At 41.2% G+C, this 16,327-nt stretch overlaps 1 protein-coding gene across 25 annotated transcripts in view; it reads left to right on the forward strand.

Annotated features, from left to right (window-relative positions):
* The window catches only part of NEB (nebulin), a 203,011-nt gene that overhangs the window by 138,787 nt on the left and 47,897 nt on the right, over window positions 1-16,327 (forward strand). For 22 of the 25 annotated variants that reach the window (XM_073647182.1, XM_073647185.1, XM_073647188.1 and 19 more), the window contains 8 exons: window positions 449-553; window positions 650-754; window positions 3,167-3,271; window positions 4,966-5,070; window positions 5,166-5,270; window positions 7,262-7,366; window positions 10,183-10,287; window positions 12,220-12,324. In XM_073647182.1, the coding sequence (XP_073503283.1) occupies window positions 449-553; window positions 650-754; window positions 3,167-3,271; window positions 4,966-5,070; window positions 5,166-5,270; window positions 7,262-7,366; window positions 10,183-10,287; window positions 12,220-12,324 (840 nt within the window). Of the gene's footprint in view, window positions 1-448; window positions 554-649; window positions 755-3,166; window positions 3,272-4,965; window positions 5,071-5,165; window positions 5,271-7,261; window positions 7,367-10,182; window positions 10,288-12,219; window positions 12,325-12,780; window positions 12,886-16,327 lie in introns of all 25 variants that reach the window. The other 3 variants (XM_073647183.1, XM_073647191.1, XM_073647206.1) reach the window with 1 other exon arrangement.

Here is a 16,327-nt window from a genome sequence, read left to right on the forward strand (position 1 = left end):
TTGTGACGGGTCATCTTTAAAGTTAATTTTTTTTTTTTTTTTTTTAAATTTTACATTTTGAACTCCGAAAAATTTACGTAGTGGATTTTTATCACAGAAAAGTAATTTATAGTATAGGATATATTCTATTGCGCTTCCTGAATTTTTATTGGCTTAAAGTGGTTATCAAATTTCACCAAGCTCTAGTAAAGTTAAAGCCTATGGACATCCTATAAGGCGGTCAGCTAATTTTTGCCCTTCACCGGGGAAGAGTATGATCCACAGCGGCTTCCGTAGGGAAGCCTTAGCCTCAGTTTATAATGGGGTTGTCAAGATGAGACCACTCCTTTAATTTTCTACATCTTCAAAACTTCAGGATAAACACATAAATATGAAATTATTATTAGGGTTTTCATTAGCATAGAATTTGTGAATTAGCATTCATTTCTTCCTATTATTTCTTCTTTAGTTTGTGTACCGGGCAGATGGTAACAAGCAAAAATCAATTTATACGCCAGTTCTGGATACTCCTGACTTCATCAGAGCAAAGAAAGGACAAGAATTGCAGAGCCAGGTAACAGATCGGACTTTGAAGATATTGTAATGCGTTTACTATGTCGCAATCTTTAATATATATATGATTGTCATGTGATTCTGATTTACACCACAGTACCTGTACTCGGAGGTGGCAACCAAAGAACGACCCCACCACCATGCAGATGGACAGACTACAGCCCTCACACTGGCCAAACATGTCAAGGATTTGACCAGCGAGGTAGGAACTCAAAGCTGAAATATGATTTCATGGAACCGTATTTAATTGTAAATGATTTAAAATACAGATTTATGTGTGTTATGCACACGCCCGGACTGACTGGCGTGTGCGGGTGTTGTGGTTCCACTGGACCATGGACCGGAGAGTGCCTGGAGGGGCGTGACTAAGTATCTGGCCGATCCGACCAAGGTGGCATGACGGCATACGACGCCAGTGCACCAGGGAGAAACCGGGCAGAGGGACCAGGTGCTACTCCAGGTCAAACTCCGGACACGGGGGTTGACCCACACTGGGATTACTGGAACAGGCAGGTTAGGCTGGCACAGACTGGTGGATGTAAGCAAACACGGCAGGTATGCAGATGGGTGGATACAGGCGAGTATGCAGGCAGGGAGGTACTGGCCGAAAGGACGGGCTGGAGCACAGAGAGGTTAAGACCCAGTACAGACTGGGTCACAGAACCGCAGATGCGGTAGACAACCACAGCAGAGAGGGAACGCCCGAAGCGGTGGGCAAGAACAGAGCAGGACGGGGCTGCAGGAGCAGCGAGCACAAGCAGGGCAGGACAGGACTGCCGGAGCAGCGGGCAGAAGCAGGGCAGGGTGGAAACCGCAGAAGCAGTAAGCAAGATAAGAGCAGAGCAGAAACCGCAGGAGCGGCAAGCAAGGCAAGAGCAGAGTGAAAACCGCAAGAGCGGCAAGCTAAGCAGGAGCAGAGCGGACACCGCAGAGCGGTAAACAAGGCAGGAGCAGAGTAGAAACCGCAAGAGCGGCAAGCTAAGCAGGAGCAGAGCGGACACCGCAGAGCGGTAAACAAGGCAGGAGCAGAGCAGAAACCGCAAGAGCGGCAAGCTAAGCAGGAGCAGAGCGGACACCGCAGAGCGGTAAACAAGGCAGGAGCAGAGCAGAAACCGCAAGAGCGGCAAGCTAAGCAGGAGCAGAGCGGACACCGCAGAGCAGTAAACAAGGCGGGAGCAGAGCAGAAACCGCAAGAGCGGCAAGCAAGCAGGAGCAGAGTGGACACCGCAGAGCGGTAAACAAGGCAGGAGCAGAGCAGAAACCGCAAGAGCGGCAAGCTAAGCAGGAGCAGAGCGGACACCGCAGAGCGGTAAACAAGGCAGGAGCAGAGCAGAAACCGCAAGAGCGGCAAGCTAAGCAGGAGCAGAGCGGACACCGCAGAGCGGTAAACAAGGCAGGAGCAGAGCAGAAACCGCAAGAGCGGCAAGCTAAGCAGGAGCAGAGCGGACACCGCAGAGCGGTAAACAAGGCAGGAGCAGAGCAGAAACCGCAAGAGCGGCAAGCTAAGCAGGAGCAGAGTGGACACCGCAGAGCGGTAAACAAGGCAAGGGGATAGGACTCTGTTCACAAACAACAGACGGAGAAGGAAAGGCAGAACCAGAAGCACGCACAGTACTTACATAGAAGTAGCGAGCGTACACTAAATTCACAGCAGAGGTACAGAGACGACGAGAAGGAATTTAGGAGCGGGTTCAGACTCTGCAGAAAGACGCAGAAAACAGACATAGAGGGAAAAGGGAGACAAGGTTAAAGTAGAAACGAGGCACAGACAACAGGGAACAGAGGAACGGGAACAGAGACAGCAAGGCAGGAACACAAACAGGACTCTGTTCAGACGGGAACAGATACCGCAAGGCAGGAACACAAACAGGACTCTGTTCAGACGGGAACAGATACCGCAAGGCAGAGACACAAACAGGACTCTGTTCAGACGAGAACAGATACCGCAAGGCAGAGACACAAACAGGACTCTGTTCAGACGGGAACAGATACCGCAAGGCACAGACAGGTAGATCTAGGAATACGGCCCCTAGAAGGCGAAAGAACAGGCAAGAAGCGTGTTCACGAGAACAGACCACAGTTCAGACACAGAACTGGAAAACAGGCAGGAAAACAGGATAGGACCTGGCATGTCAGAGACAAAAAGCCAACTGACAAGAAACAATGCTCAGGCGCCATCTTGAGGAAGAAGGTGGTATAAATACCCAAAGATGGACAGCAATAGGCTGAAGGTGCAACAGGGGCGTGTCCGCAGCAGGTACAAGAAACAGGAAGTTCAGCGGGCGTCGCCCTATGCAGCCAAAGTGGAGCAGAGCAGAGCACAAGGAAAGAAGCCAGACCAGGAAGCTGGGCGGGAGATGAAGTTTGCGATCTTGCATGATGAGAGATGGAACACCATGCAAGAACGCCGCCAGGTATGCTACAATGTGTCTCCATGGTAACAGACTACAAACAATCAACGTGTAGTCTGATCTTGCAGTCATGCTCACCTACTTCTTATTAACCTGTTTAATATAAAGACAGATGGCCGGAGCATATTTGTATATTAGATATATTTATAAATTTTATACTCAGAGCGGTGATTTCTATTCCATTTTTTTTTGCTCTTTTTCAGAGAAAATACAAAGCGCAATACGAAAAATTGAAGCACAAATACATAACAGTTGCTGATACTCCCATAATTTTGCGAGCCAAGAAAGCCTATCTCAACTCTAGTGATGTAAGTCTTGTGTTTGACCACTGGTGTCTTATGTATATGCTGTTTATCCATAAAAAGTCTTGGACTGGGGTTCATTGGGTGCACCAGAGGAAATTATTCTGAGGGACAACCCTTTATCTGTACAGGACATCCAAGTTTAATTTCAACACAAACTTTAGACTTCTCATCAGAAGATCTAAGAGGTTAATTATGAATCATCCCCTTAGAAATTTTTTCAAAGTTTCTTGGAGAGTTTTTGGAGCAGAAGCTGTGTGGAAACGCCACGTTTTTGAGAAGTTTTGAGTTTTTGATGAGGATTTTAAGAGTTTCCGCTCTAAAAAGACTCCCTGTGCCCATAACCTTAGGGTATATTTACGGAGATTTTTTTTGCTGTGGATTTTTGAAGTAGATCCACTTGAACATCCACATCTAAAACTGCTTCAAATACTCTTTGTTTACTCTTTAATGTGGATTTTGAAGCAGATCCGCCTCAAAATATTTTTGAATAAGAAAATACTCTGCATCAACATACCCTTATGGTATATGTACACTGAGTCATTTTGCTGAGTTTTTCGAGCAGGAACTGAATAAAAACTCCAAGTTTGTGACCAGAAATTTGAAATTTGGAAGAGGATTTAGTTTGTCCTCAGTTTCTGCTCCAAAAACTCCTGAAATAATTCCATATGCATATAGCCTTATTGTGTAAGAGCCTGGGCCCCCCTGAAGGATCTAACATACAGATCCGCTATCCCCTAGTATTTGCAGATACAGGGAGAACTTACCAAGACTTGTATTTTTTAGTCTTGAACAGATGCTTGCTACATTAAGGTGTGCTAAACCCAATCCAAGCCAATTTTGCATATTTTTTTTTTTTTACACAAGTCAGGCTATGTTCACACAAATTTGGCACAGTTTTTTATTACATGCAGATTTTGATGCAAACTTGGTGCAGATTTTATCCTTTACTTTGCAGAAGGAGAAATCCGCGCGGATTCTGCACATAGTATTGACATGCTGTGGATTTGAAAAACGCAACAAAAAAAACAAACAAACAATTTCAATGCACAAAATAAAAAAAAACGCAACATGTGGACAAAATTAAGTTATAGTAACGTAGGTTGAATAAAGACCTAGGTCCATCAAGTTCAACCTTCCTCCCCCAATTGTACACAAATTAAATTATATATTCACCTCTTTTCCCTTCTGTTATCTGGTCTGACCCGGGACTTGAACTCACATCACAGTGTGCATACCAATGTTCACAGGCTGTTGCTCTAACCACTGAGCTACAGCCCATAATTAAAACTGCAAAGGCAAAATGTTGCAGATTATACATTTTGAAAATATGAGCGTAACTTCTCCACCAAATGCTCATAGTGTGAACCCAGTCTAAAGTGGCAAATAGCAGACCTTGATAAATTTCTGCCATGATCTGTAAATTAAATAGGTAATTATTAAAAGTAATACAATAATAGAATTAAATCTGAACAGGCAAGTTATTTTCTATAAAATAATTATTTTCAATAAATCAAAAATGTATTAAATAAAATTCAATATAACCATTCACCTTTCATTCATTATTTGATCCACTTTGAACCTATCTTCTATGATTGCAATCAGCGAGATCTTCAAGGACAAAAATACAGATACTGAACTAATTGATAAAATGAGATTATTTATAATGAAATAGTCATCACATTTTTTCCTATTTTTAGCTGCGCTATAAGGAAACCTTTGAACGCGCCAAAGGCAAGTACCACACCGTGAAAGACGCGCTGGATATTGTCTATCATCGCAAGGTTACTGACGACATCAGTGATGTAAGTAAATATGTGTACATCCAACTGGCTTAATATTTTAACATGTTGTAATATAGTCTCACATTTTTATATTTCTCATGTTGCTTTTTCTTTAGGTAAAATATAAAGAGAAGTATGTCAGCCAGTTGGGTCTTTGGAGATCCATCCCCGACCGCCCCGAGTACTTCCATCATCGTGCCGTCACAGACTCAGTTAGTGATGTGAGTAGAACAGGTTTCATGAATATACATTGATAATAGTTGTATTTTCGACAAGCCATCGATGGTACCCCAATTAATTGTTTTTATTAAAGGGATATAGGCATACAGTGGAGTACATAATTGGGTACAATCACAAAGTGCTTGTAGAAACAAGCAACTTTGCAATTTCCATCTTATTAAAAATCCTCTCCATTCTCAAGAATGGAGGGAATTTTAATTCTATAGTTTATGCTCTTTGCCTAGGTTGCCGACCACCTCTGCAGCTTTTTCATAGGTAGCCGGTTTCCTAAGCAAGAGCAGCACTTACAAGATTTTTTTGCAAGGCGCAGCTCTGAAGATGGCCAGATCACTGTATCCAGACATCTTTAGTGTCCCTGCGTTCCTCTGATGCTGCAGATGCAAAGCTGCCTGGGATAGCACAAAGATCAGTCCAACTGACCGTGCCGCTGATCGATCTGTCAAGCTTCAGGAGCGCATCGCTCCCCGGCAAGCAGGAAGCCGGGTGGCCAGAGAGCAGTGTGCTCCTGAAGATCGAAAATGAGAAAATCCCTTTAAAGTCCCATTGTCCAAAAGTTATAATGCGTGTTATATTTTGCTGCTGTGCTCTCCTGTACAGGTAAAATAGCTTTGTGCCATTGCCTACCGGCCTGATGAAGGCCAAAATGACACTTTGACCACCTGGTGAATGGAAAGCTATGGAGCTTTTATAAAATATGTGATTATTATCATTAGCTGATTGCATTTTTTGTGTGCCTAAAAATATTTGTTTTCAGCTACCTATCTTTCCTTGTAAGCAGGGGTTATGTTGCCGACAATATGCAATCTGTATGTGGAACGAAAAATTGCGTTATCATTCATTCCTCTCTATATAGTGTGCATCGGCCCATTTAAAAGGGCCACTAAACCAGCGCCGATCACCTTGTCACATTATCGATTTGCGCTCGGTCGGGTAGGGAATCTGTGTAAGGGCTCATTCGCACGCCCAATTCGTCCACGTATGAGAAAAATGGACTGATTATTCTGATCAGACTTTGAGTTTGGTCATCGATTTTTCTTGTACGTGGAGAAAGAAAATAAAAAGTTTTTATCCACCTTCTCCATTCTGACAATCCGTGAAAATCGAACCACACTCGGATGACTTCCGAGTGCAGTCCAATTTGACTTGCTTTGCTAATTTTGATCCGATCAAAACTGGACATGTCTCCGTTATTTTCCTCTGAGAGAAAAAAAATCGGACATGCGAATGGCTCCATAGAATATCATAGGTACGAATGCTACCCGTGATAACCACAGATAGCACTCGTACGAGAAAATTGGACATGTAAATGAACCCTTAGTCTACCTTTATCTGTCTGTCTGGCAGTGTTATTTTGGCACTTTACAGCTTTATGGTTTTACTAGCAAATCTTCCGAAATTTGGAATCAGTATAATAATAACAACGCAAACACTAATGTTCAGTCCATGGAACTAATTGAATTTGGGTTCTGCTCTAAGCTAAAAGCTCTTCACAACTAAAGCTAATTAAAAGAGAGAAAATGACAGCGTGAAGAGTTGTTAGGTTGATTGGATTCTCTCTGAATTGTATAAATAACAGGACATTGTAAACAATGCAATAAAAAAAGGAACAAAGAAGACAAGCAAAGAGACAATGATATAATATGCCGTGGCCCATTCATATTCCTAGTCAATCCTTATGCTTTAACCAGGCAGAAAGAAAATCTAAATTAATATCAAGAACGTATATAATATATAAATTTAAGACATATTCCCAATATATAAGTCTAACAACAAAACTTCATTACAGAATGAACTTGGGCAGATGATCACTGGGATCATCAGCAGAAATTCAGATGAGAATATATTACTATTTAACACTAACCCTAATGTGCTACTAAAATCAATCTAAATCATCTGATCTGTGGCTAAAGAATTAGCATAAGAACTGTATATTAATAAAATAGCAATTATATATATATATTTTTGCCGGCAGTTCAAGTACAAAGAAGATTTGACCTGGCTGAAGGGTATCGGCTGCTACGCCTGGGACACCCCTGATTTTGCTCTTGCCGGACAGAACAAAGAACTTTACAGTGGGGTAAGTTTGGGACATGGATGGTCTGCGAGAGTCGTTGCGACAAGTTAATCTGTACCTTCGGACAAAATAACTGAACAATCAATCTGTAGCCAGCAACTCAAGACATTATATTTTTGTGGTCTCCACTTTGCCCCTTGTGTCTTCTTCTCCTTACTTTGGTCAGCCAGTAATCTGCATGCAATTTTTCACTGTTGCTTTCATTCTCTCCTTCCATCATCCACTCGGATCACTCCTGGCTCATCACGTGGGCCACTTTGACCGTTGGGCCCTATACCAGCTCCCGTGCCTGTTAACTAAAAATTGTAGCTACATCCATGGGTAAAATCTGTATTCAGACATATTTTCCCGTTACTGAGATTGAAGATGACAGTTGGTGCGCATAATATTCTATGGAGAGGGGAGGAGCTATGACAGTTGGTGCGCATAACATTCTGTGGAGAGGGGAGGAGCTATGACAGTTGGTGCACATATCATTTAATGGAGAGGGGAGGAGCTATGACAGTTGGTGCGCATAACATTCTATGGAGAGGAGCTATGAGAGTTGGTGTGCATAACATTCTATGGAGAGGTGAGGAGCTATGACAGTTGGTGCGCATAACATTCTATGGAGAGGGGAGGAGCTATGACAGTTGATGCGCATAACATTCTATGGAGAGGAGCTATGACAGTTGGTGCGCATAACATTCTATGGAGAGGGGAGGAGCTATGACAGTTGGTGCACATAACATTCTATGTAGAGGGGGAGGAGCTATGACAGTTGGTGCCCATAACATTTAATGGAGAGGGAGGAGCTATGACAGTTGGTGAACATAACATTTAATGGAGAAGGGGAGGAGCTATGACAGTTGGTGCGCATAACAATCTATGGAGAGGGGAGGAGCTATGACAGTTGGTGTGCATAAATTTAATGGAGAGGGAGGAGCTATGACAGTTGGTGCACATAACATTCAATGGGGAAGGGAGGAGCTATGACAGTTGGTGCGCATAACATTCTATGGTAAGGGGAGGAGGGTGGAGCTAGAGGCAGACACAGACATTCTGCTGCAAGTTCTTCTGAAATGACAGTTACACTATAAGGACCAGACATGATATAAGCCTTTATCATAAACCAATGTTTCCTACCTGCCCCTCCTTTAGACCACCACTGCCAACAGTTCCCCATTGGGAAGCTCTCTAATAATCATTACATCTACACTGTGTGCAGAATTATTAGGCAATTTGTATTTTAGAGGATTATTTTTATTATTGATCAACAACTATGTTCTCAATCAACCCAAAAGACTCATAAATATCCAAGCTTAATATTTTTGGAAGTTGGAGTGTTTTTTTTTTAGATTTGGCTATCTTAGGAGGATATCTGTTTGTGCAGGTAACTATTACTGTCCCGAATTATTAGGCAACTTAATAAAAACCAAATATAATCCCATCTCACTTGTTTATTTTCACCAGGTAAACCAATATCAGTGCACAAAATGTAGAAATAAAAATTTTTGACATGCAAAAACAAAAAAATGAGTGATGAATATAGCCACCTTTCTTTATGATGACACTCAACAGCCTTCCATCCATAGATTCTGTCAGCTGCTTGATCTGTTTTCGATCAACATTGCGTGCAGCAGCCACCACAGCCTCCCAGACACTGTCCCGAGAGGTGTACTGTTTTCCCTCCCTGTAGAACTCACATTTTATGATGGACCACAGGTTCTCTATGGGGTTCAGATCAGGTGAACAAAGGGGCCATGTCATTATTTTTTCTTCTTTTAGACCTTTACTGGCCAGCCACGCTGTGGAGTAGTTGGATGCATGTGATGGAGCATTGTCCTGCATGAAAATCATTTTTTTCTTGAACGATACCGACTTCTTCCTCTATCACTGCTTGAAGAAGTTGTCTTCCAGAAACTGGCAGTAGGTCTGGGAGTTGAGCTTCACTCCATCCTCAACCCGAAAAGGTCCCACAAGTTCATCTTTGATGATACCAGCTCATACCAGTACCCCACCTCCACCTTGCTGGCGTGTGAGTCGGAGTGGAGCTCTGCCCTTTACTGATCCAGCCTCTGGCCCATCCATCTGGCCCATCAAGAGTCACTCTCATTTCATCAGTCCATAAAACCTTTGAAAAATCAGTCTTAAGATATTTCTTGAACCATTCTTGACGTTTTATCTTATGTTTCTTGTTCAAAGGTGGTCGTTTTTCAGCCTTCCTTACCTTGGCCATGTCCCTGAGTATCGCACACCTTGTGCTTTTTGATATTCCAGTAACGTTGCAGCTCTGAAATATGGCAAAACTGGTGGTGAATGGCATCTTGGCATCTTCACGCTTGATTTTCCTCAATTCATGGGCAGTTATTTTGCGTCTTTTTTGGCCAACACGCTTCTTGCGACCCTGTTGTCTATTTCACATGAAACGCTTGATTGTTCGGTGATCACGCTTCAAAAGTTTGGAAGTTTCAAGACTGCTGCATCCCTCTGCAAGACATCTCACAATTTTGGACTTTTCAGAGCCCGTCAAATCTCTCTTCTGACCCATTTTGCCAAAGGAAAGGAAGTTGCCTAATAATTAAGCACACCTTATATAGGGTGTTGATGTCATTAGACAACACCTCTCCTCATTACAGAGATGCACATCACCAGATTTACTTAATTGGTAGTTGGCTCTCAAGCCTATGCAGCTTGGAGTAGGACAACATGTATAAAACGTATCATGTGATCAAAATACGCATTTGCCTAATAATTCTGCACGCAGTGTATAGGTATAGAATATTTTGGCTAATAAAGAAAACCTGGTGAATTATTTCTTTCTTTCCTTTCTTCCTCAGTACAAGTACCGTCAGTCCTTTGAAAAGACTAAGTCAAAATTCATATACACCGCCGATACGCCTCTGTTTAACCATTTCAAGTATGCATCTCAGCTGGCGAACGAGGTAACGTGACCACGAAAAGAACCATCTTCAGTATCATTGCTTTATGCAGTATAAGATGATCTTTATTGGTTAAAATTACCTTAAAAAAGATCTATACATTAATTTGTACCACTATATTATACAGGCATTTTTTGTCATGATACTAATACTTAGGCCAATACTTCGGCAATAGTATTGTTCCGCCTTAAAAAATGCTGTAATTATATATCCAGAAAGTATAGATTTTTAACATATAAGAAAACATAACCTGGGCCATAAGCCGGACAATTGTATTTTTACTATTATTTATATGTAAATTTAAACAATAATCCAAGAGAAATACTGTTTATATTTATTTGATGCTGAAATAGCTCATTATTTAATTATTTAATCTATTTAAATATATGAATTTATAGATTATAATCACTAATGATGTCTTTGTTTTCTTTCCCATTTTATTTTGATTTCATTTTTTTTTTTTAAATATAATGTGAAATATTCACATAAAGTTATCCCCTATCCAGAAGGCGGAGCTCTGCTGAGCTTGGACTTGTAGATTGTTGGGGGGTCCCAGCTGTCAGAACCCCAGCGATCAATAAATTATTCCCTGTCCTGTAGATAGGAGATAACTTCATATTTTGGAAATAATCCTTTAATTTACATATAATATTTTATATAATATTGTATTATCATTATTCCGAGGCTAACATCTCCTGAACTTTTGCAGCAATTCTTTCTCTTTACAACAATACTAAGACTTATTATTATTATACAATTTTTGTATTTATTTTATATTTTTACAATGTTTATTATAAGGTATTATTATTTCTTTAATTTATTATATTGTACATAATAATTGTTTTTTAATACCTAGATCTATTTTTATATTTATAATTTCTAAAATATTAAAATGTCAAAATGTCAGTGACGTCGTCAAGATGATAATAATGATATTTAAAAGGATTTTTCAATACTATTATGTTGGCGAGGTCAGGATGTGGAGGTCCGGATGTAAACAGAACACCATCGCTCCGCCTCTTATTGGCCACTTACGGGAACTACAGATCAGCTCCTATTACTTGCGTAGAAAGCTAATCTGCAGTACCCGGAGTGGCCACTAAACAGTGAGATGGAGCTGTAGTGTACCACAAACACTATCTACATCCAGCCGCTGCCTGAGCTGCTAACAGCTGGGTGTTCAACGCCCACCGGTCTGAAATTGATGATAGGTCATTAAAATAATAGTAGTTGAAAGTCTCTTTTATTATTATTATTATTATTATTATACAATTTTCTATTTATTATATTTTTTACCATTTTTATTATAAGGTATTATTATTTATTTTATTTATTATATTGTACACAATAATTGTTTTTTAATATCTAGATCTATTTTTATAGTTATCATTTTTTTTTTTATATTTCTATAATATTAAAATGTCAGTGACGTCGTCAAGATGATAATAATGATATTTAAAAGGGTTTTCCAATACTATTATATTGGATAGGTCATCAATATCAGGATGCGGAGGTCCGGATGTAAACTCCACCCCACTGATTGGCCACTGACGGGAACTACAGATCAGCTCCTATTACTTGCATAGGAAGCTAATCTGCAGTACCCATAGTGGCCACTAAACAGTGAGATGGAGCTGTAGTGTACCACAAACACTATCTACATCCAGCCGCTGCCTGAGCTGCTAACAGCTGGGTGTCCGACGCCCACCGGTCTGAAATTGATGATGGGTCATTAAAATAATGGAAGTTGCAAGCCCCTTTTATTATTATTATTATTATTATTATTATTATTATTTTCTGAAGTTTGCAGGCTGCCATGAAGGTTGTCCAGATCATTTTTTATTATCATTATTAGTTTAAGATTCAAAGGCAACTTTACAAGAGAATATAGCTGAGAAAATATTAAACTGTAACCTGATGTGCTATTCTGAGCAGAAACTATACAAAGCTGCATATGAGAAGGAGAAAACACATTACACCGTTGTGGTCGATGATCCCAGACACCTTCTGGCTAAAAGTGCAAGTGAACAGATTAGCCAGGTAACAAAGTTGCCCGGTAGTGGCGGCACTCTGTATAGCCTGCGGCATTCTGTCCTTCTGTCCGTGTAGGGTTTCTTCAGACTTAGGATGTCTTATTATCTATCACCTGTGGTTGCCACTCAAATGTCTCATGTATATTTTGAGTGAGCGTTCAAAAGATTTCTTTATGTGCTCTGAAATAAACATGGCGGACTCTTCTCGTTAACCGAAAATTCAGATCCGAAGTATAATATACAAATGTAAAATTATAAAATGAAATGTAGTAAAAATGATAAAAAAAAATTGTAAAATTTAAAAATATATATATATTAAAAAAAATTATAATTTTAGAAAACAAATCCTTCTGTTTGCCATGTTAAACCTCAGTACATAGAGTATCTCCGCCTACATCCCTTCGAGGGATCTAGCGCTGTCTTACATGTCTTTTCTGTGCTCCGTTGGTCTTTGCATGAACAGAAAAAGTACAAATCTAAAGCCAAGATGCTGCTCCAACACGGGTGCAATGAAATCCAAAGGCCAGACATGTTACGGGCAATTTACAACACCGGCATGTGGAGTCAGGTAACGTTACGACGCTTAGACGCACTAAGCATTAGCTTTCATCTGACCCATAAAAAATGCCGCCATACTGTAGACTAATATAACAGCAATAATGCTCTTGAGCCAATTAACTATTACATAACTATATATGACTATTTCAAAATAATTAACATAGATCACTCACATGAGCACTGTGGTCAGTTCTGCTAGCATAGTCCCAAAAAACATTTGTCCAAAACACCTAAACCTCATGAACCTACTTGAATTCTGCAATACCAGGCACATCCTATAGATAACAGGGGCGCTATTTCTTCAAAAAAGGAGACTGTTCTCATTTTTCAAGTCTCAGATCCTTACCATTATCAGGATTGGTGTTTGGACCCCCACTAATCATAAAGTGATAAAAAAAAATACCCCTTAAAGGCTTGTTTTATTGTAAAGTACTTTGGATATGAGAATGAATGCTCATCTATTTTTTATAGTTCTGGTCTAGCTAGTCTTATACAAAAATGCTGAACGAGTAGCTAAGTTTCTTTTTTTGTTCAATTATTGATCAGCCTCTGCAAAATTAGGAATCTTTATAGTATAATCCATTACCTTATTTTGCTTCCTTCTACCTCCAACACGACGCTAATAGAGCTGGAAAAGCTGCCTAGTTCATGCTCTTTTATATGCTGCTTTGAACTGCAGCTCTAGCTAGAATCTGCACTCAAATACTATATACAAACCCTCTCCCTGTGCGAGCGTCTCTGCTTTTCTCCTCCATGCTCAGACATAGAAAGTATTTGTCCTCAGTGTCTGAGTGCAGCTTCTTGCTAGAGCAGCAGTTCAAAGCAGCTACAAAAGCAGAATAAACTAGCCGTTAAAATAGTTCTTTTCACATGGTGTTGGAGATAAAAGGAAGCAAAATAAGCTAATGGAGTATGTTACACAGATTCCTAACTTTTCCAAAGCTGATCAATAACTAAATTAAAAAATAGTTATTCTTGAAATAGTGGACATCTAGCATTATATATCTGTCTATTAATAAGGGGCTTTGACAAACTCTACAGTGAGAAAAATCGCTGCCTTTTGGGTCAGTCATCCAATATGTAGACATCTAAGATAATTTTAGAGTAGTAGTAAAACTACAACTCCTATTCTCTTACAGTTACAAGCTGGGAGTTTTAGTTTAGAGAAAAGGTGTGACACATTCTGCGGGTGATTATAGTTCTGTTTGATTGCAGTGCCATGTATCAGAAATCTATCCCCTAAAGACTCTGCATCTATTTCCCAATCACATCCCGTATATTAATGTATCCAGCTCAGGATGTATAACGATGGCTCCGAATGCCTAATCACCACGTTATATAGGGAGGTCAGGTCTAACTGCAATTGTCACCTGTTTCCTAATGAACAACGAGCCATTTAATTCCCGTCAATGGGCACAGCAGAGCGCGCCAGGCCGCGCTTCCCCAGATAGCGTACCATGCATGTGTCAGTGATAAGAGCACTTGTCCGGCTCATCGGATAAGTAACAGAAGCAATCTAATCTGGACCGTTCACACGGACAGGCAAGTGTCATTTTATCACTAAGGAGATCTAACGTGTGGGAGTGATGAGACTGCACAACTACCATGACATAGTCCTCAGTCTGAATGGGATGGAGACAGGTAGCATTTCACATTTATGGGGGCTCAGACACAATGAGGGGGACGTCGTTCTTTCTTCTCACATCCACCTCCTCCTGTTGCATGCATTTGTTTCAGAAAAGTTAGTTTTTGCCGTAGATGTGAGTAGTCTCCGCATCTGCATCTGTGTTTTGCATGGAGTGGGATTGCTGTGAAGATTGACGGCCTTGAGGTTCCTTCGTATAGTAATATATATAGTAGAAATCTATATATTCGATAGCCAATATGGGGGCAGATTTACTAATGGGTTTGCGCATCGACTTGGGTGAGTAAATCTGTCCCCATGCTGATTGACTTTTAGGTTTTTCTCCTGTAGTATAGCTACTGTTATGTTATATATTTACCATGTATTAATATACCTTCATTATACACTATACTGTGCTATGCTGTATAATATTATACTACATATTATTATACTTTATGTCATGTTAAAGGGGTGTTCTCAAGATGAAGCTTCAGGAGCGAAACAATCCTGGTACCCGGCTTCCTGCTTTACCAAGGAAAAGGGGGCTTATACTCCTGAATATGGACAGTCCGGATTAGTGTCATGGCCACGTTGCTGGTCCAAACTGTGCTTTCTTCCAAGCTGCTAGCAAATAGAGCTTTGTCTCTGCAGCGCTTGAGGCCGGTCATAGTCGGCGAAACGGCTAGCCTTCGGCGCAGCTTGTGCAGGCTGAAACTCCCAAATATGGACAGTTCGCACTAGTATCATGTCCACATTGCTGGTCCAAACTGTCCTCTCTTCCAGGCTGCTAGCAAATACAGCTTTGTCTCTGAAGCACCTGAGGCCGGTCATATCCAGCGAAACAGCCAGCTTCGGAGTGACTCGTGCAGGCTGATACTCCTGAATATGGACAGTTCGGATTAGTGTCATGACCCACGTTGCTGGTCCAAACTGTGCTCTCTTCCAGGCTGCTAACAAATACAGCTTTGTCTCTGCAGCGCCTGAGGTCGGTCATATTCGGCGAAACGGCTAACCTTCGGCGCAGCTTGTGCAGGCTGATACTCCTGAATATGGAGAGTTCGGACCAGTGTCATGGCCATGCTGCTGCTCCAAACTGTGCTGTCTTCCAAACTGCTAGCAAATACAGCTTTGTCTCTGCAGCGCCTGAGGCCGGTCATATCCCGTGAAACGGCTAGCCTTTAGAGCAGCTTGTGCAGGCTGATACTCCCAAATATGGACAGTTCATACTAGTATCATGTCCACATTGCTGGTCCAAACTGTCCTCTCTTCCAGGCTGCTAGCAAATACAGCTTTGTCTCTGAAGCACCTGAGGCCAGTCATATCCAGCGAAACGGCCAGCTTCGGAGTGACTCGTGCAGGCTTATACTCCTGAATATGGACAGTTCGGATTAGTGTCATGACCCACGTTGCTGGCCCAAACTGTGCTCTCTTCCAGGCTGCTAACAAATACAGCTGTCTCTGCAGCACCTGAAACCGGTCATATCCGGCGAAACGCCCAGCTTCGGAGTGGCGCGTGCAGGCTGTAAAGCATAGTATCTGCTCATGCTACGCACTACTTTCCTAGTAAACCGACCACACTGGGACCTAGGCAGCTCGATTGAAAATCCCTCCATTCTTGAGAACGGAGAGGATTTTTTAATAAAGGGTAAATTGCAATGTTGTTTGTTTTTATAAGCACTTTGCAATTTTACCCATTTATGAACTTGAGACAACCCCTTTAACTGATGCAATAAAACACTGTATTGTAGAATACAGCACTATAATAGCTTTGTCCCAGCTGTGCAGCAAACGTCAGCCGGCCCTGTTCACTTGAATGGCGCCATGCTTC

The sequence above is a fragment of the Phyllobates terribilis genome, unplaced genomic scaffold, assembly GCF_046119375.1.
Source record: "Phyllobates terribilis strain yellow unplaced genomic scaffold, ASM4611937v1 Scaffold_9__5_contigs__length_417890890, whole genome shotgun sequence".
In the NCBI taxonomy this organism is placed as follows: Eukaryota; Metazoa; Chordata; class Amphibia; order Anura; family Dendrobatidae; genus Phyllobates; species Phyllobates terribilis.